The 19,952-nt window shown below is 40.3% G+C and overlaps 2 protein-coding genes across 3 annotated transcripts; both read right to left on the reverse strand.

The window, feature by feature from the left end:
- Positions 1-139: 139 nt before the first annotated feature.
- On the reverse strand, positions 140-2,855 carry LOC309706372 (uncharacterized protein). The gene is made up of 5 exons (XM_082532839.1): positions 2,650-2,855; positions 1,962-2,033; positions 1,486-1,549; positions 1,188-1,261; positions 140-1,101 (listed from the first exon to the last, which is right to left on the reverse strand). The coding sequence occupies exons 1-5, from the start codon at positions 2,698-2,700 to the stop codon at positions 1,030-1,032; spliced, it is 333 nt and encodes a 110-aa protein (XP_082388965.1). The 5' UTR covers positions 2,701-2,855; the 3' UTR covers positions 140-1,029.
- A 10,149-nt stretch (positions 2,856-13,004) lies between these two features.
- odad1 (outer dynein arm docking complex subunit 1) lies at positions 13,005-19,538 on the reverse strand. 2 transcript variants are annotated; one of them, XM_082534901.1, is made up of 15 exons: positions 19,428-19,538; positions 18,880-18,948; positions 18,696-18,789; positions 18,423-18,612; positions 18,217-18,342; positions 18,017-18,130; positions 17,811-17,878; positions 17,536-17,723; positions 16,128-16,262; positions 15,885-15,967; positions 15,435-15,603; positions 15,042-15,205; positions 14,874-14,959; positions 13,804-13,903; positions 13,005-13,687 (listed from the first exon to the last, which is right to left on the reverse strand). In XM_082534901.1, the coding sequence occupies exons 2-15, from the start codon at positions 18,944-18,946 to the stop codon at positions 13,577-13,579; spliced, it is 1,695 nt and encodes a 564-aa protein (XP_082391027.1). In that variant the 5' UTR covers positions 18,947-18,948; positions 19,428-19,538; the 3' UTR covers positions 13,005-13,576. The 2 variants fall into 2 exon arrangements, with proteins under 2 accessions (XP_082391027.1, XP_082391026.1); XM_082534900.1 differs by having other exon boundaries at positions 18,696-18,792.
- Between the last annotated feature and the right edge of the window lie 414 nt (positions 19,539-19,952).

A 19,952-nucleotide genomic window follows, 5' to 3' on the forward strand; every position in this document is an offset into this window, starting at 1 on the left:
CTGCATCTAAGCCAGCCATTTTCCATGTTAAGAAAAAAATAGGTCAAGTGACATCATCCACTTATAAAACCATGTTTTGTTTTTTAAAGAAAGCACTGATGATGAGCTATTAACAGATAATAAACACACACGAAAGACATTCTTAAGTAAAAAGACAATTTATTTGTTAATCAGAATATACAAAGCAGTGGCTGAAGTAACCGAATGTCATTCTGGTTCTGAAAAAGGCAGTCTTGTACACAAAACTGAGCTACCCAACCATAACATAACACTCATTGAAAATGTAAGAGAAACAAAGTATAAATGGTACAAACTTGCGTGGAATGCATACAGAACAAATGACCAAAGCTTTAAGATTTAAGAGGGGTTAATTAACATTGCAAAATCCTGCCTCCACTGAACTGGGAAGTTTGGGGGGAATCAGGGGGGGTCAAACTATCTAATCATGGAGGTGCAAGACAGAGCCCCTCTAATTCATTTGCACCATCTGCTATGTTAACAGGGCAGCCAAAGATTAAGTAGCAGCTCAAACACAAAATATTATGCCTTTTAACTAATAATGCTAACAACTGTCCATTATCCCCTGCTTAAAACTTATCTTTGGTCCTTTAAGTGTATCTGAGAGGTCAACATGAGCCTTGGAGGTGAGCAGCTGCCTGTATGTATGAATCATCTGGTCAGCACTGACATAATAGAGATTGTGCTTCTAACATACTGATATCAAACCTCAGGAAATTTAAAAAAACAAAAAAACAAAACTGATCTCGTGGCATGGCCCGATTTGTACAAGTAGGAAAAAAAAGAGCTCATTTTAAAGACCAATAAATAACATTTCATTAAAAAAAAAAAAACAAAAAAAAAAAAAAAAGGATGCAGGGCCACTATGTTTCAAGACTCCAGTGCAATGTGATAACATGGGAGCAAACAAAAAGAAATTTCTCTCCAAAGATACAAAAAAGCACAAGCTCTACAACACGATGTTGACCAGGCTGGTAAGACAGTGCTGCAAACAAGTAGCAGGACAGAGACCTAAGCCTCCACTTCTGCCTCTTTCGAATCCCCATTTTCCTCTGTCTTCTGCTTTTTTGTCTCCACCTTTTCCTAATGGAAAAAAGAAGAAGAGTCACATTAGCAAAGGCCAAAACCAAGACTAAAACTTGCATACTTAAGGCCCAAAGACAACCCACCTCCTCCTCTTCAGCTGCACGCTTCACAGGCTGTGCATCAGTCTCCTCAGCAGGGGGCGCCTCCTCTGCATCCCCTATAAGGACAGTTTGTCACTTCAGAAATTACAGCCCTCACTTCCAGCGCATTTTCATTTTTAAACATATCAAGATTCACTTGTATTAAAAAGGGAAGATTTTGAGGTCAGTACCACACAAGAGAAACAATTATAGGGCAAATCAGTAAAATCTGAATACAGTACACATATAGTTGCAATTCCAATCTTTCAGAAAACACTAGTAGCACTTAAAATTAACTTACCTTCCCCATTCTTGTGCTCCTCCTCTGTGGTTTCTTCCACTTTGTCACTGTGTTCAGCACCATTCTGGATGAAGCAGAGGAAACATCAGTCTGGTAAGGGTATGCAATGACTGGCCTTCAATTATGTAAACAAATTATTTGCAGAATAACAAGGCATCCCGAGCATATTTTAGATAATGCTCCCACAGACTTGCATGTACAGGCTCCTTTGGGGATTCTTTAAAAGGCAATGTGTAGTGAGCTGTTATTACACTCCCAGAGGATTAGCTACCAAGCTCTGGGAAACCTCAGAGTAGAGAAAAACCAATGGAGACGTCCAGAGGGTTGCTAGCGAACATCTGCCATTTCACAACCCAAACAAAGCACAGTGTGGAGAGCAGCTGAACAGGAGGGGGGAGGCGGGTGCAGCGACACCTGCATGATGAGGGGCGCTAAGACAAAAGGCCATGAGGCTGCCTCTCTCGGCTCCAACTTACTGTGCCATTGGCAGGTGCGTCCCCGTTATCGGTCTTTTCTTCCACTTCTGCCTCTTTCTTCTCTTTCAGCTCCTACAAAATAAAAGCCCCTTTGATCAATGTTCAGTTAAGAAAAAGAGTTAAGTGCCAAATGTTACTCCCACGTCCGAGTTTGATTACGAGCTGGGATTGAGAAAAAAAAACACGATGAAAACGGTATTAATTTTGTGTTCTTTTATTAAAACTAAGCGGGAATGCTGGTCTTTTTCACCCCCATGCCGCGCAGTTACACAGCAGTGTAAACCGTGCTGTGGCTTCCCGCCCACAGCGGCAGCTCCGCTCCACCAGCTGTACCGTTTGTGCCGCTTTGTCTGCTTAACAAGACATTTTTAAGTCAAACCACATCACACACATTTCAGTTTCCAGTCACAGCAATTAGTCGTCGATGCTGAAAACTGCTAAATGACTCGCCTCCACGAAGTATGGCTTTCGCCATGTGATATTTAAGACAAGTTGCTGGTTTAACTTACATGAACTAACGTTAATTACAAGCTTTGCTGCTGCCGTCAAATAACTCACTTGTTCAGCCGTAGTTAGCTAAAGAAACATAAACACTGTAACAACTTGTACAAGTTTTCTAAATCTTTCAACACGACGGTTCAGCCGAGAAAAAAAAAGAAAGGGGGAGAAAAAGGTGAATGAAACGCACCTTGGCTGTAACCTCTGCAGTGGCGGTTGTGTCAACAGCTGTGTCGGCCATGGTTAATTTTGTGTATTAATTTAGCTAATTATATTCCCGATCTAAAGAATAATTATTTCTCGTCTCTTCGCCTCTGTGTGAACAGTCCAAAGACGCTGAGAGAGAAACGATGTCTGCCTGTCTCCGCTTTTCTCTCGAGCTCGTTGAAAATCCACTCTCGTTGGATACAGCGGCTCCATCCTACACCTGATTGGACAATGTCGACCACCGGGATGTTTGATTGGATGAGTATCTTTTCAATCTTGAAAACGAATCCCACCTCTGGTCTATCTCACCGTTGATTGGTCAATTTTTTTAAAGCGCTGCACTACACCATAATTCCCCCCCCCCCCCCCCCCCCCACTGCCCTTCACTTTGCGTTTGGTTTTTTCACTTAAATATGAAGAATGAATACTGTGAAAGTTATAATAATCAACAAGAATGTATTATTTATTAATATTGTTTCAAGTTGATGGATTGTAAAAGTTTATTCATACACAGAAAGACCCCAGGGCAATATCTTTTGTCTCAGCGCTCTTTCTCCGCAGAGATGTGGTGTCAAATTACATGCAAAAAGGAATAATGTGACGGGCTTGAAAGCAGACGGCCACTCCTCCTTTCTATATTTAACATTTTTAACGAAATGTGCTCACGCCTGAGTGTTCTTACACTTTCATTTTTTCCTTTACAAGACCCGATCAAAGTCACTTCTGTTTCAATAACTTCAACACACATCTTAATTAATTAAGACCACAACTATAATCTAAACAGCAACACTATGCCCCGCAACCCTAGAGCCTAACATACATCCTAAAATGAAAGTTTAATTGTTTCCACAAATGCTGTGCATTTGGACTGTATCTATTTATAATTGAATGTCTCGTCGAACTATTGAATGAATAGTGACATTTTTATTTGTTTTGTTTTTTTTATTTGTTTTTCTTACTGAAAACAGTGAAGATGATCAATTAGTACTTTAAAAAATGTACAAACCGCTATCTGCCTCAGTATGTATTTATTGCAAAGCTAGGAGGGGAGATCAGTTAAACATTGTATGTGGTATGTGATTTGTGAGCTTGTAAAAGATAGTAATAGAGTGTGGTGTGCCGTGTGAAAGCCTTTATAGCTGGCACATGAAGTTGTAACCTTTATTACACTGTCAAAAAATAAAAATAAAAATACAGACTTCCTTTTTAGTGGGAAAATATAGAGTGAGCATGAGCTCATATTTAAAATAAAATTGGCAAAAACTGAGTTTGTACAACTGTAGCAAGCTTGAAAGTCAATATTTGGTAATGACCACCTTTATTCTTCAACAAGGGCTGAGCTTTCTTGGGCAAGCTTTCTTCTAATTTCCTTAAGTAGTCTTCAGGAGTAGTTCTTCAGACTTCTTGCAGAACATTCAAAGCTCTTCTTTGGATGCTGGCTGCCTTTTATTAAGTTTTCTGTCAACATGATCCCACACTGCTTCAACAACGTTGAGGTCCATGCTCTGGGGAGGCTAATTCATGACTGATAGTGTTCCATTGTGTGTTTTACATCCAGGTATGCGTTTACTGCATTGGCAGCATACTTGGGAATATTGTTATGCTGAAAACGGAAGCCATTTCCAATCAGAGGTTTTCCACTGCCTGAAATGCAGCCCCAAACCAAATTTGGATTCATCACTCCATGAGACGTGTTGTGACTGATTTTCAGTCCAGTTATTGTGTAATTTGACATACTTCATCTTTTTGCCACATTGAAAGAATGAAGTAATTTTTAATGAGGCTTTAGTGAACAGTAGATGGATCAACTGAAGCTCCAGAGGTATCTCTCAGGTCCCACGTCAGATCTTTGCTGGTCTTTTTTGACGTTCAGATGCTGTTTGTCACCTCCAGCATGCTGCTTCTTCTTCTTCTGTGCTCAACTTGTTCAGTTTCTCCAATATGTTTTGGCACAGACATGCATACCATGCCAAGATATGTCAAGCCTTCCACTAACAGCTCTTTAGGGATCAGCTTGGTGCGAAAATACTATTATATGTCTGTCAAACTGTGTTTTGTGACAGCTTGCAAGTAACAAATTGCCTAACATTCAATTTATAATGGGTTCTTTGCTAAGTTGTCTGTCATATCTACACATCCCTTTAGTTAGAAGTCATTTTTTTTATGTTGAAATGATTCATAGGTCAGTGTTAACAGGCAAAAAACATTCCTTTGAAAATGGTGAAGGTAGAAGGACTGGACTGAAAATTAGTGGAAAAGCAGCCAATGTCCAAAGAAAAACTTCAGAAAGACATATGTGGAGGGATTTTGGTGTCATTATTGCCATAGCACTACCTGCAGTTTGATATGAGGTGCTATATTTTCATTTCTAATTATATTTCCTCTTGACTAAGAGAAAAAAAAAATTGGTACTGCCGCGTGATGTCTCCATCCAAACTATACGCGCTCCACTTCAGAATATTTCTGAGATGAACTTACTTTGCCATCACTGCAGTTGCTCATCGAGCAGTTAAACCAAAGGAAGTGGTAGCAAACCACGTTGTGGGCCTCGAAGTCTGTAATTTAAGCCTACATCTGGTCACTGCTTCACTGTCAGTTGAATACAAAGGAAAATATTTTTATCTCAGGTAAAATCTCCACATATGTGCCATTACACTCACAGCTAAAAATCCTCCACTTTGGGGCTGTTTAACCTTCACCGGCCTTCACCACCTCGCACAGAATTCATTTGTAAATTATGTTTAATGTGGCGTCATTTCCACTCGTTTGTGCCGTTTCACAAGCCATATTTGCATGTGTTTCACATAATGTATAATTAGAATTTGAACCATTTCTAGAAAGTCTAACTAATGTTTGTGTCTTGTGCTTGTCTCAACACACCCTAGCAGAATTTCTCAACACAACTATATGTTCACCCTCTAATTTTAAGACCTTCTAAAATCTAATCCCATGCTGCCTCAGTTATCGTCTCTGTGCATGCCAACATTCAAGCCACTGATTCTAAAGAAGCCTCCAGGCTTTATGTTGTCATTCACCTCACATTCGGCTGAAACACAATTATGAAGAGTGTAATTACGTTGCGAAAGATCAAAGGGTTGTGCTTCGGTCTACAGGCTTGCTACTTAAAAATGCATTTTCCGTCTGATGTAAGTTTGATTTTTTTAAATGATGTTAAGTTTATTATTCTATAACATTACCTGGTAACTGTACAGGTCTTGCCAATTTAATGTGTGAAAGATGCACATTTAGATGGTATAAATATTAAACAAGGTATCGGATGATTGTATTGATAGAGCATTAGTTTTTACAACGAGGTTGAAAATTCATGCGCAAAGCTGCAAAAAAAAAAAAAGGCATTCATCACACCAGTGTCCTTGGATTTGGGAAACGAATGACCACGGAGAAGAGAATCCAGCGCACTGAAGCAGGAATCCACAATGTAATGAGCTCAGTGTGTGCAAAAGCTAGTGTGAATCCATGGCAGGAACAGTGGAGCAGACTGAAAAGCAGCAGAAGGCATTACTCACTCTGTTCCTGCAACTGGAAAATGGGAGCAATCAGAGAGAGGGGAGGTGTTTGTGAGATCATTTCCTGTCTTTTTTTTTCTCATTTGCCTACCTCGACATGTTTCCACGTGCCAACAATATGCTAGAGAGAGAAAAAAAAATCTATCTATGGGTAGCTTGTGCTTTCTGCAGGTAAAAGAAAAGACCAGCCTGGAGCTCAGAGAGGACAGTCAAGCATAAAACTAAAACAGAGATGCAGTGATTTTCATAAACCTCTTATTTGCCATGAACGGTGTTTACCATACTTTCCACAGGCGCAGGAAAACTTTTTATGGCACTGAAAATTATTGAGACCACAGAAAGTAATACTGCATAAAAGCTTCTTTGTGTTCACTGTGACTCATGTTTGAAAATAAATTAAATATTTTGTACCCGTTCAGCCTTGCCTGGGGAAACATTCGTTTGAGTGCTAAGATCTTACCTGCTGGGGTTGGAGGTTGTAAGATAAAAGATGGGAAGTTGCCCAGGTTAATTCAGGTTAGTTCAGCCCGGTAATTTCGTGTGGACAAAGGACAGACCTGACTTGTGGAATGTCAGCACTTTAGAGAAGAACAAAGTGGGGTTCATCGTGGAGCAGAGCTCAGGATCAGCTGGGGGGAAGGGTCCTGATAATTGGAGAAATTGGTGGGGGCAAACTGAGCTCTTTTGTTTTGTGTCCAGCATTGGCTGGCTGCCGATTATATAGAATATAGAGGCAACATAAAGTTGACTTCTCACTGGGAGTCAAGTGCCCAGTCATGGAACAAGTGTGAGAAAATGTGGTCTTTAATTAACAGCATATATACTGACCATTGACAAAAATAACAACCTGTACACTTGTAGTTTTGCCAAAAGATTTCTGGAAACTATCTCTCATCGCTGGTGCATAGGCCACTGACAACACTCCTCCAGCACACTCCTCTCCAATCTTCTCCTAAAATCCACACAGGGGCGTCTGCTCTGGATTTTGGTCTTAGCACCTTACACCATATATTCTCTTGTGCATTCCAGGTTAAAGCCCGCCTAGTGATGTTATTGATAGGCTTCCTAAGGGTGTGGCGAAACCAGCTCCACATTCTTCTCAGGATATGTGTGGCTGTTGGTTCCTGCTTTGTTCTCGTCCAGTTTGTCATTGGTAATCCTCTCTGGTCACTGGATAAGACGGTACAAGCTGTAGTTGTCTTGGATGTCAGAAAGCGGGTCAGCTTTGTAACTTCCAACGCTGCAACATGTCATACCCCATTACAGAAAAAATCCTTCCATGCTGAAATCTATTTGTTTTGAGTTTGCAATCAGTGTTTCTGAAACAGTTGTGCTTTTCCAGTATAATATGTTCTCTTTACCCGTTCACCTGTGAGCATGGGCGTCCCTAACAGAAGCTAATGTTCCCTGTAGTATAGGTCTCTGAGTTATTGAAGCACCAGCCAGCACACTGTGATTAGAGATGGACCAAGTGGTGGAAAAACTCATACTGTGTTTTGTAATAATAACTGCAGGCATCCTTCTTAAGTAGCTACTGTCTAAACCACAGCCGAGGGCTGTAACCTGTATGATAACATCTGTCAAGTAGCCTTACCCAAAGATACTTGACATACAGGTTAGAGGAGCCAGGAATTAAACCACCACCCCACTACAATAATGTTTTTTATTGTAGCAATACCTTAACATCCAGTGCAGTGTGTATTAATAAATGTCTAAAAAACAGAGCTTACAATCAGTTTACAGAATAATTATATGAAAGCTGGGGCACAGAAAAGCCAGAGCTTCAGCTGGATATTCTCTAGGTTCTTGCAGTTCTCTTTATTTATTTATTTTTGCATTAGTCTGTGGAGACTTCAAACATTTGGAAAAAGGCAGATGTAGAGTTCTTTTTTCTCTTTTGGTCTGTGTGCTTTCATGTGAAGCAGTGTTTGTCATTAATTCAACATAATTCAGATAATGAATGTCTCCATCCCTTTGTGTGATGATTATGATGCAATGGTGTTCTGCTATAAAAGAAAAAACCCACTACATGTTACAAACACTGTTGCTATTGAAATAATATCTAATGAAAAACTGTGTGGTAAATGAAATAAGAATTAGGTTCTCCTAAACTGAGGCACACATTTTTATTGTTCAGTAAAAGGTGTCTTATCCCATTCAGGTGAGGGGAAAACAGCTACCACAGAGAGGATTAAATGGTTTAGAGGCTCATTATTAATGAATGAGATTAGGAAATACTGCGATCAGACATTTGGGCAAAATAAGCCCTCAAAGAGGTGCTAACTACTGTTAAATGAGTGTACTGTAAACAGAACCATGATTGTTTCTTTAAACCTAATCAGCTAGTTTTGTTGTTGCATGGCCTGAAAGTAAAACCAGAGAACTACATCTCCCAGCTAGCACGGCTGGTGAACGTGCTTTAGAAAACTGATGGGCAAAAAGGGATCACCTGGGGTACGCTAATGGTTATGGTGTGCATCTGACGCCTAAAAGCACTCAAAAAAATCAATGAGTGAACAAATGTACGACTGATATGATGTGCAGATGTACTGTAATAATGGTACAGAGGCAAGGACACTGTGCTCTGTTTATCAGGAACTCTTCGTGTAAGTCATCTGTCTGCAAACATGTCTCTGTTCGCTGTGTAATCCTCCACAGTTTCCTGTTGCTTTCTTCTCCAAATAATTATCAGAAACTGAACATAGGATCCATTTTTGAGAAATTATTATTCCAGTGAAGAAGCAGCAGGACATGTTGGCATTTTTCGGTCAGTGCAGTACTAAACAAAAAGGATGCATGACAGAACAAGCATTATAAGAAAGAATGCAAACATCTGTTTACATCTGTTGTGAGATTGTACACATAAAACAGGAAACCGTGCTGCAGGTAAAGTTAAAACAACTGAGAGCACTGGTATACTATGAAGATCTACAAAAATGCATATTGGGCTTCCTAAACCTAACATCTAACAGTGGAAGGTGGAGGACATGCTTTCCTCCACCCTCACCACTTGATTTTAACTCATACTCGTCTACCTTATTTATTTCACCTCTGTAGCTCCACCCATGTAACTGTTGCCAGAGAAAAGTGGAAATTTCCAGTAATTCCTGCTGCTTTGCAAGTAATGCTCCTCCTCCTTCTAGTTTCCCGCCTTTCACTCTACCTGCTCTTTACTGCTTCACGCTGGCCTCGAGACCTCATGGCTCTGTTGCTCAACCTTGCGGGGCCCGGCAGTTTAAAAAATTTTTTTCTTTGCACACTGAACAACTTGGCGATTTCTTGCACAGATTTTGTTTTATACTTCTAGTGTAACCTGCATCCAATACAATGCTTTACATTATCATTATAGATGCCTCATGTTTCTCTAAAGATGTCAAAGATTAGAATGGTTAATCTCCTTTTTATTCTGAGGGATTAGCAGATTAGCAGTTGAAAAATCCCTTTTCAAAGGTGCTGTTTGCACTTATCTTTCTGTGAGAGCTTGCCCCACTGTTTCTTGGTTTACTCTTCTGAAAACAAAGTATCTTATTGTCTCTATATTACTGGCAAAAACCGTCTGTAACTATTACAGTGGCTCTTGAGTGATGAACACGGGGTAGTTTGGGATCACAGAGCAGATGGTAGATTTGCATTTCTATTTCTTTGGCTGATCTGATATTCTGATGTCTGGTTTGTCTCAGAGATCCTCCAAAAGCAAGCACGACTAAAACTGACACGTCATTTAAGATTCATCGAATGTGAGGAGCACTATGGTGATTACATAGAGGACCTCGGTGTAGTGTAGTTACGGCAAACAAGATCATAACGGCTCACGTGTTCGCAGACTGGGATGTCCACGCTATCTCTAAGCTACATGTGTGGTTTTATGACTTCCTCTTTCTTAAAGAACACAATATAACAGTTTACAAGATGATGTGTGCTAGAAAATCAGCTCGGACGAACTGCAAATAAAGCCACGAGACAGCTGGAGTGAAGAAGTTTTGAGTATGTGGATGGCAAGAGGCACACTGACCTTAGACCCATTGTGAAGCACCAACAAAGAGCCATCTGCACGGCAACCAAAGCTGAGATGAGGGACTTGCACACAGGGGGACAGGAGGGGGGGGGGGGGGGGGGGGGGGCTGGAGAGTAATAAAAGGCAAAACAAATCAGTGATAACGAGAAAAAAAAATTAGACTTGATCAGTTGAATGATGTGTAAAACATCAAAAGAGAAAGAGGTCTGCACACATGGGGAACAAGAAACACAGATCTCTCCACTGCTGGTAAAGTGGAAGACGAGAGCTGCAGGCCTAATCACTCAAGAGCACATTTCCTGCCTTCTGCATGATGAGATGAAGCCAACTGAAACTGTCAAAGGCTAATATTTAACCCGAAGCTCATTCATTTTCAGCAGAAAACACACAGGGTTTATCTGCACACATATCCGAACTGCAACAATATCCCAGCCTGGCGGGTTAAAATCTCGGATGTTGAGCAGCTCTTTATTGTGGGCAATAGGTGTGCTTTGCAAAATGGTGATAACAAAGACAAAATGGTGTCAGGGACATCTGTAAAAAAAAAAGAAAAAAGAAGAAAAAAAGAAATCACAAATGTTTCACAGGTAAGGTATGAGAATCAGGATTGCTTAGCAACAGCAGTACAAAAAAAAAAAGACTCGCTCATGTGTGGTAAGCAGAGAACCGGCCGTGCTGCCACCGAGTGGTGGCCTGACGGCACTTGCAGGAGGGACACCGGCACTTGAAAGCTCAGTCCTCAGAGGCATACATGCGCAGTAAGAAGAAGCTGCAGCTTTCGTGCAACGTGTGAACCACGCGAATGAAGAAGGGCTTTATTTTAAAAGGTGATATCATCTTCGTTTCCTCGACGCTTTGAAATATAGGCTCAAGTGATTTGATTGGCTAGAAAATGCACCGGCTCTCATGGTGGCTGGTTGCTTAGCAACGTCACTGGTGGGGAGGGGAGGGTGAGTGAGAGGGGTGCTTCGATGGGGGAGGGAGCATTGTGGGTGCAGACAGACTGACTGACTGGGGAAATACCTGGCAAAGTTCCCAAATAAACAAATAAGAGCGAAAAGGAGAAGGAGGTGGAGGGCAGAGCGCAGACAGAGTACAGGGGTATTTTCTGGTCCAGATAACAGTCCCGTAATAGTCGGCGGGAACAAGGCATTGTACTTCCAGCACAGTTTGCCCCCAGAGTAAGAGTGAGGTCAGCAAGTCAGAGCAGATTTTTTAAGAAAAGTTCAGTCTTTTGTGATATGAAAGTTGACCAGAACTTAAAATCCCGGTTTCTTTAAACAGTGTCTTTGTTTTTTTGTTTTATTATGAAGAGGAACTGAGAGGAACACAATTACTGCCATAGGAGGACATCGGCTGCTGTAGACGAGGAACAGATAAAGATGGGGCCCTGGACACATACTGAAGACGGAGAAGCACGTAGCTGCCAGATGCAACTTTGGATAAATAGCACATGTACCTGCATGTTCTCGTTTGCATGACTGTGGGTGTTGTAGGTGTTTCTAGGAACAGATCTTTGAATCCAACTGAAGTTGAGTTGAATTGAATAAAATAGCCTCAACCAAAGAGTGCAAAAAAAAAAAAAAGAAGGAAAAAATGGAGTAAAAAAAGAAAAGGAGAGATGAAGAAAAAAGACCTATAAAATGGCAGCTGAGCTAAAGGAGAAGAAAAGGTGGGAAATGTGCTTATAAAGAGAGGAGGGGTAAAAAAAGAAAAAAAGGGAGGGCTGCTGCTGGTAGGTTGAGATCTGAAGAAGGAGGTGGGCTTTGGAAATGGCTGATGCAGGGCGGTCTCTACAGGCAATGAGGACTCTTTGTCAGGAGCAGGAAATGAGGTTTCTGTTGTGATTAAAAGGAAGGTTTCTATGGCAATGCAGAGAGCCGTGTGCACAGAGAATTTCTTGGCAGCGGAGGGGGCTAAGTGAGAGTCGAATGTCAAAGAAAGCAGCCTTCCTCCATCTCATCTCCCACCACCCCTCTGCTTTGCCACAGCACCACTTTTTATCTCTCATAATCTGTTTTCATAGACACAGTTAAGACTGCACCAGGGGGATTATCTTGAGCAAACCGAGCCACTGGTTGATCAGTCATTTATGTTTACGGAGTAGCAGTTTCACTTCACCAAATCGCTACTGTCAAATTAAATAAGGAAAGAAAGGTTTAGCTGAGAGGCTAATTAAAGCAAACAAAGAAAACAAACCCCACAAAACTGAAGATGATTAGCATAATGACCTGATTGTGTCTTTTCTTGTTTGTCCAGACAGGTACAGTTTTCTCCACTTACCCCCCTTTGCCTTGTTCAGCCCACGAAGTAAAAAAAAAAAAAAAAGCACAGTGGCATCAGTGTGACCTTTAAAATCTAAATATAGTAAAAATCTTTGTTTATTGTTTCACTGAGTTCAAATATATTTCTTTAAATAAATCCCACATCCTGATTTTCTATTTTCTCCGCTGGAGGAAGTTGCTCTCTGCAGTACGTGCCATATTTGCCCCGAACACAGATTTGATGCAGGATGTTTGGATAAGGAGACATTTCAAACTGGGGATCAAAGAGAATTTTTAAAATGCTGTTGATATTACCGACTCACGTGAAAATAATATGTTAATGTACCCGGTCTCCCTTCACTTCCAAACAGACCGAGTGGAAAAAGGGACTGATGTTAAATGGTTGATATGTGCGACAACAGAAAAAAAGCTAAAGGGGAAGTCAGAGCTCAGAGTTTATTTGATGCTCTTCTGACTAATGATATCTATCTAATTTGCACCCCCCCCCCCCCCCCCCCTTCCCCTGGTTAACAAAAACATCCAGTTACCTGCATATTCTTCTCAATGATCATCATTTGTAAAATAAACAAAATAATATCTGAAAATAAACATTGTTATTCTGTTCAAAAGAATGTATTTAAAATCCCAAAGTACATAGAGCCTTAAAAGGTCCTAAAAAATCACCTTTTTTATTCTCAGCATGTCAATTAGAATTACAAAAGGTTCTGCTGCCCCCAACCTTTTTGTCTGAGCATGGCAGCAAGTATCATGTAATAAAGCGCTGCCAGGGAGGGAGGGCTGTGCTGGAACTGGATTGTATAGTCAAAGCCAGATGGCAAGTAACACATCAAAAGGACAGCTGGTTACTAGAGACTTTATAGCTCCTAAGCTAATTAGTCCCGCCTAAGCAAATCAGAGCTACGTACAATACAGCAGACCATGCCAATGATTCATCATAAAAGATGACAAACATACAACATAATTAGGCTTTGAAATGTTACATGTGGTAGCTGGTTCTATCAGCTATCACGGCCTTCGCTGATCTGTACAGTAAATGACAATGATCCTGTTTTTAAAATGTGCATCTTTACTGGACTGGTGGGGTCAGTGTTTCAGATTACTGCCTCTTCCGGTGGGTGTGATCTGACTCTGAACTGCAGACTGATCTTTGATGGTCTTGTTGCTGTCTGTCGTGCAGAACTCTTTCTCCAGAACCTGGAAATCAAAAAATCCCCCCCCAAAAACCCCCCAGATGAGCTTCAAAAACTGACCAGTGCATATATCCCAAATTATCATGTTGGGGTACATCTGGGACTTATTACTGCACTCACTCCCTTCATTATCCTTTGGCGAAGTTCCCCTTGTGAGAGTGGCCGTTCTTCTTCATCAGTAACAGGAGACTCTTCTGCATTATACGCCACGCTAATGGATCTAAGTTAGATGCACACATTCATCAACCCAATGCGTTGCATTTATTTATTTGCAAATACACAGTTCTGACCCAAGGACTACAGCAAAAGTAAAAGGAAAGATTTACAAGACAGCAGAGAGACCTGCTTTGATGTATGGTTTGGAGATGGTTGCACTGATAAAAAGATAGGAGGCGCAAGAGCCGAAGATGTCAAGGTCTTCAATGGGAGTGACCAGGATGGACATGAAGAAATAGGGAAAATAGGGACTGTCCCTTATTAGGGACAATAAGGGACAGCTCAGGGTGAGCGGTTTGGAGACAGAGTTAAAGAGGCATGGCTTGGATCAGGGGTCTCAAACTCCAGTCCTTGAGTTCCGATGTCCTGAAACTTTTCCATGTGTCCCTGTTGCAACACACCTGAATAAAATTACTAGGTCATTAGCAAGATCATAGAATTTGACTGCATGCTGAAGTGGCAATCCCTAACCCTACTGAAGTAAATTTAAGTAAATGTAAATGTTTGGAAAAATATATACTTCTAAAAGTACTTTTATTGCACCATGTTCATTCATTCATGAGCTGCTGTAACATGAATCAAATGGCTGAATTGCCACCTCAGTGTGCAGTCAAGTGCTATAGTCTTGCTAATGACCTACTAATTATATTCAGGTGTGTTGCAACAGGGTAACATAGAAAAGTTTCAGGACACCAGCCAGTTTGAGACCCCTGGCTTAGGTGGTTTGAACATGTGCAGAGGAGGGATAGTGAATATACTGGAAAAAGGGTACTAAACATGGATCTGCCAGGGAGGAGGAAGACCACAGAGAGGATTTGTGGATGTTGAGATGGGTTGGTGTGCCCAAGGAGGATGCTAGGGATAGAGTGAGAAGGAAGCAGTTGATCTGCTTCTCCTAAATGGAGAAGCTGAAAGAGAGGAGGAGGAAGAAGGAGAAATACACAGTTTTCAAAATGAACAGATAAACAGCTGACCTGTTGACTGCAGGTTGGATGCTGATATTCTGCTGAAGTAGTTTTGGATTCTGACCCAAAGGGAAGCCTGCTGGGTCTTCTAGATCCTGTAAGAGTTTTAAATGCAGAATCTTTGTATCACAGGAAAGAAAACAATATATACATATGTTAAAAGGCCAGCCTGATTACTTTAGTACTGAGGAAAGCCTGCACAGTGAGCAGTTCGTTGGTCTTCTGCTCCACTAAGCTGAGGTAGGACATTATGTTGTTCTCAGTGATCCCACTGGAGGAGCCCAGCATATCTTCTATCGCTGAGCGGTCGCACTCTACTTTAGTGAAGATGTTGTTTACACCTGCGATAAGGAAGAGAAACCATGAACTGTTTAATTTGTTTTTTTTTAATAAATATCCAGGTGACAGCAGTAGCATGTTTTAGCTTTTTGTTTTTGCTTGTGATTGCTTGAGAGCTTTGATAATTTTCATGATTATTGGGACCTTCACTGCAAAAAAAGCCTTAAGGATGTATGGAGTTATGAGAAATTACTAGTTGTAATGATAACAAAATATGCAAAATAAATCAACCTGTTTTAGTCTTGTCCAGGATCTCGCTTATGATGCTGGCTCGGTTCTCGTTGGCCTTTCTTTGAGATAAAACTCCCTCTAGTTGCTCATCAATATCTTGCAACAAAGATTGGTGCTGTCGTTCCTGCTGTAAACCTTTAACCCGAAACTGCTCCATGTCTTGTTTGATCTGCCGAGAGGCAAATTCCAGCACAAACAGACATATATACAGTGCACGTTAAAAACATAAATGAACAAACCTCCCCACCCAGCACACCCTGACACTTCCTAAACTTAATCATTAGCTTTGATCTAATTTCCTAATATTTCTTCGTCTTTCAGAGTTTTTTGTTGTTGTTGTTATTTTTGGCTTATTTGTAAATTGTATAACAAAAGTGTGTGCACACTGCATAACTGCACTGGGAAACAATATGTCATTTTTGTGATTTAAAGGGGGAAAAACACACTTACCTTGCTAATTTCTTCCTTCAGTGCCTCAGCCTCATTGGTTTGCTCATTAACAAAATTGAAAAGTGCAAAGTTCCGGTCTTCAACTGAAGAGCAAAACAGCAACACAGCAGTGAGACACCAAGTCCAATTATCCCTGTTTTCCAAGTGGGATCTTACATACATTGAATTTTACTGTATGTAGACAATGTAAGCTAAAGTAAAAACAAAAAACACAGAGATAAAGAGCTGGTTTGTTAGACTTACCCTGAATGTACCTGGTGACCAGCTGGTCCAGGTTCTCCTCCCCTGTAGCAATCCGAATCCTTTCAAACGCCTCCTCTAGAGCATCCAGTGACTCTTCTCCAGAGTCCATCCTGGACTGCTCTTTCGGCTCCAAAGCTATGAAACACAAAGCCCATCCCCCACCTTGTCAGTCTGGACCAAACTTGTTCCAAATGTCCCCAAGAAATTTACACACAGTCTTCTTTTCCTTTTGAACAGTTAAGTCACTAACCAGAAATGCAACAGCGATCCTTTTGAGATCTATATTAAAGCAGCCAGGGACACGCTGGCAAGACTGACTGTGCCTTCCCATTTTTACTGGTTTCTAAGCCAACAGCAAACTTGTTTTACTGAATTTTCTGCTTTGTTGCTGCACTTTTAAATATGTTATTCTATATTAACATTTAACAATTTGTTAATAGTTTTGCTGCAGGAAAAATTTAATTTTGGGGACCAAAAGAAACACTGAAAAGGATTTGGCAATTTACAGGTCATAGCCATGGAGATGGAGAAGACCACATAAACATACACCATTTGGACAAAAGCAATAGGCCACACTGATTCATCTTTGAATTTAGGTGTTCTATATAAAATATACCTGTGGAAATTACTGTATAAAAGTCATTAATCCCCAGTAATGCTCAGGAAGCTTCAACCCTTCTCTTAACATCAGCACAAAAACTGTGCACCGGGAGTTTCATGGCATGGGTTTCCATTGCTAAGCAGCTCCTATAGATGTAATGTGTAGGTGTCCCAGTACTTAAGACTGTATAGTGTACTTTATCATTTGAAACATTCTTAATATTCATATTTAAGTACCATCTGTAATGTTGCTAGAGCACAGTTTCCAACTTAATAATAAAAAAAAGGCAGCTTAAATGTATATCTCAGTTGGCTTCTCATGGTTTTTTTTTTTGGTGTGTTTATGGTTCAAGCCAATTCCTGTGTTGTTTTGTAATTTCTGGTCACTTCTGGTTACATTCCTGTGAGTTTATTTCCCCTCTACTCTTCTGTTTCCCAGATTACTTCAGTACAAACTACCATAAAGCTTTCTTGTATCCTTTGTGAGAATGACACTGTGTTACGCTTACATTTTAGCTACATGTAGACTGGGTTACATACAGCACTGTACTGTACATTACTAATCTTTGTCTGAAAACTTGTTAAGCATAAGTGTAAAGTGGTCTAGTTCTATTATTATCATCAACTCTGTCACAACATACATAACATGTATTATTGATAGTTCTTTAACTTACAATAATAAGAACCTTGAGGCAACTGCTATTGTGGTTTGGCAATATATAAATAAAACTGAATTTCATTGAATAACTTGATTAATATCATTAATATAAACAGACATAGCAGCTACAACACACTGGTTGCCTCTTACATTGTCCAGGTCCCATTTCATGCTCGTCGTCCTGCCTGCCTGCATCACTGCACTTGACGATCATGAACGTTTTCAGGGTGGACTCATGCGCAATAACCCTCTCCAGCTCCTTCAACTCAGTGCTGTACTGGTCACGGTCCTTCAGTGCCTTCTCTTTTATCATTGTTGCCTTGGAGTGAGCCTCCACCCTAAGGTGCAGATAACAATTAGTGCTTGAACTGAATAACATGCGGACATTTTTTTGCCCTTAATAGAAACTGAATCTCAAATCTCACCTTGTGTCATAAGCAGCAGAGGACTGGTTGATTACTTCTCCAATTTTCTTGCGTACTTCCTGCAGTTCCTATAACACAAATGTTCATGTGGAGACATGTTTTCAGTTTGCACCTGCTATTTAAATGTAATGAAACCCAAGTAAATAAATGCCAAATAACAAAAATATTTGCCTCCAGATCATATTAAATGTGATGTGACCTCTGACCTTGCTTAGCCTGTTGTGTAGTTGCTGAAAACGAACACGCTCAATATAAAGAGTATGCAGCTCCTCTCTCACTTGGCTGTTTTTGGTCAACTGCTCATTTAAGCGAGTCAAGGCCTTGACAAAGAACACATGAATTTCATGATATTTAACATTTAGTTCATTTTTCTGGGTATTTGGCTGTAGCGTGCTTCGTGACTCACTCTGTTCAGTTTGTATTCCATAGTGCGTATGGACTTTTGGATTCGCTGTTCTGGGGAACTTTGAGCGTTACTATTACTAACAGCTCCATTTCTCAACTCTGCTAGCTTCGACTCCATGCTGGAGATCTAAAAACAGCACATAAAAATCGTGGTAAGCATGAAACAATACGAGGAAGTATCAAATAATATGAAAGCTCATAATTAACCTCCTTCTTCAGCTCTTGCTGGCATTTTTTGCCTTTCTGCAGCTCCTCTTCCAGCATTTCTCTCTGCTCAAGCAGGACCTGAATAGTCTGGATGTCCTTGTTTTCCTGCTGTTGACGGGCCAAGCTGTTACAGGCACCGAGGTTTCGTTGCAGTTCCTCCTGCTCCTTCTGCAGCACCTCTATCTCCTGCCTTTATCCACATGACACAAGAGACTGAAGAGAAAAAAATACACAGACTCCTAACTATGTTGTATAGGTGTAGCTTTTACTCACTGTTGTTTGCGGATCTGTTTCCGGGTCTGCATGTTGTAGGCCTGCAGATCTCCTTCCATGATCCTGAACTGTCTCTGCAATTTGGCGATCTCTTCTACTTAAGAACAATATCATGTGCACATGATGTTACAGCTGTTTCAATCGAAATAAGAACAGTTAATAATACCAACACAGAAAACCTTACCTGCTCCATCAACATCAACCTCACTGTTATCTGAGCGTGCGCTTGCGGCTGATCTTCCTCGAGGCATGGCTACAATGAACATGAACATCCCTGACTAATTATTTGAGGAAAAAGCATTACATTTATTATTATATTACATCTTCTCCCCTTGCTGTTTAGTTTCATATTCTGCTTTTAAAATTAGACGTTGAATATTTGTTCAAATAAGTCAAAACTTTAAGCAGCTTTAGCCTAAATCTTAGAGACATATCAGTCATTTTTTCCCCAATTATTTATTTACTGTTTTTTATATCATGTGGTTTGTGCACTTTGAATGACACAGTTACAGTGCGTTTACAATAAACAATAAATATATCTTCATAACTCTTGCTGTAGTTTTCTGTAACTAAGTTAAGCTAAGTTAACAGGTTACCAAAAACACCTGCGTGTTTCATGCCAGCTGTTGTGTAATATATATAATATGTTGAGTTTAGAAATTGTTAGCTTGCCCCCGAATGCTACGCGAGAAGAGTGTTATGTTATTAATGACAAATACCATCTTATCTTACCTGTTGTAACGATGAGGGCCACCGAGCCCTTCACCACCTTCCGTAACAGAGGCCTGAGTTGTTAGCAACCGTTGCTAGGTGTTTTGGGACAAACAGTCCCTGGGCTTAGTCTTTCAGACAGCAGGCTCTCACCAATGAGTTTATCATTTATTACAAAATTAAACACACGATTAAACAATTCTTTCATTCTTATTCAATAGTGGTTGTGGGTTTTATGAAATCTACAAATTTAGAGAAATGTATTCATATATATATTTTATATATATATATATATAAATATATAAAAGAAACACTCTTGAAAGCAGCTGTGATTAAATTATTTAAACAATATATAATTGTGGATTTTCTTCACACACACACACACACACACACACACACACACACACACACACACACACACACACACACACACAAAAGTATATACGTTTTTAAAATTATTAACATACTTTGTATTTGTGTATTATGGTGCTTACTCTGTCCCCCAGCCAAGAACTTCCCTATAACAACTATTGCTCTGATCACCAA

Source organism: Aulonocara stuartgranti (genome assembly GCF_965226115.1).
Source record: "Aulonocara stuartgranti genome assembly, chromosome: 5".
Lineage (NCBI taxonomy): Eukaryota > Metazoa > Chordata > Actinopteri > Cichliformes > Cichlidae > Aulonocara > Aulonocara stuartgranti.

What these genes read in the sequence shown, in the direction of transcription:
- LOC309706372 (XM_082532839.1), bottom strand. Translation starts at nt 2,700, where the DNA reads ATGGCCGACACAGCTGTTGACACAACCGCCACTGCAGAGGTTACAGCC. An exon ending in CTGCAGAGGTTACAGCCAAG is followed by an intron (nt 2,034 to 2,649) that starts GTGCGTTTCATT and finishes TTTATTTTGTAG; the next exon opens with GAGCTGAAAGAGAAGAAAGA. An exon ending in GTGCAGCTGAAGAGGAGGAG is followed by an intron (nt 1,102 to 1,187) that starts GTGGGTTGTCTT and finishes TTTTTCCATTAG; the next exon opens with GAAAAGGTGGAGACAAAAAA.
- odad1 (XM_082534900.1), bottom strand. Translation starts at nt 18,946, where the DNA reads ATGCCTCGAGGAAGATCAGCCGCAAGCGCACGCTCAGATAACAGTGAG. An exon ending in AAACAGATCCGCAAACAACA is followed by an intron (nt 18,613 to 18,695) that starts GTGAGTAAAAGC and finishes ATGTGGATAAAG; the next exon opens with GCAGGAGATAGAGGTGCTGC. An exon ending in TGGAATACAAACTGAACAGA is followed by an intron (nt 18,131 to 18,216) that starts GTGAGTCACGAA and finishes TTCTTTGTCAAG; the next exon opens with GCCTTGACTCGCTTAAATGA.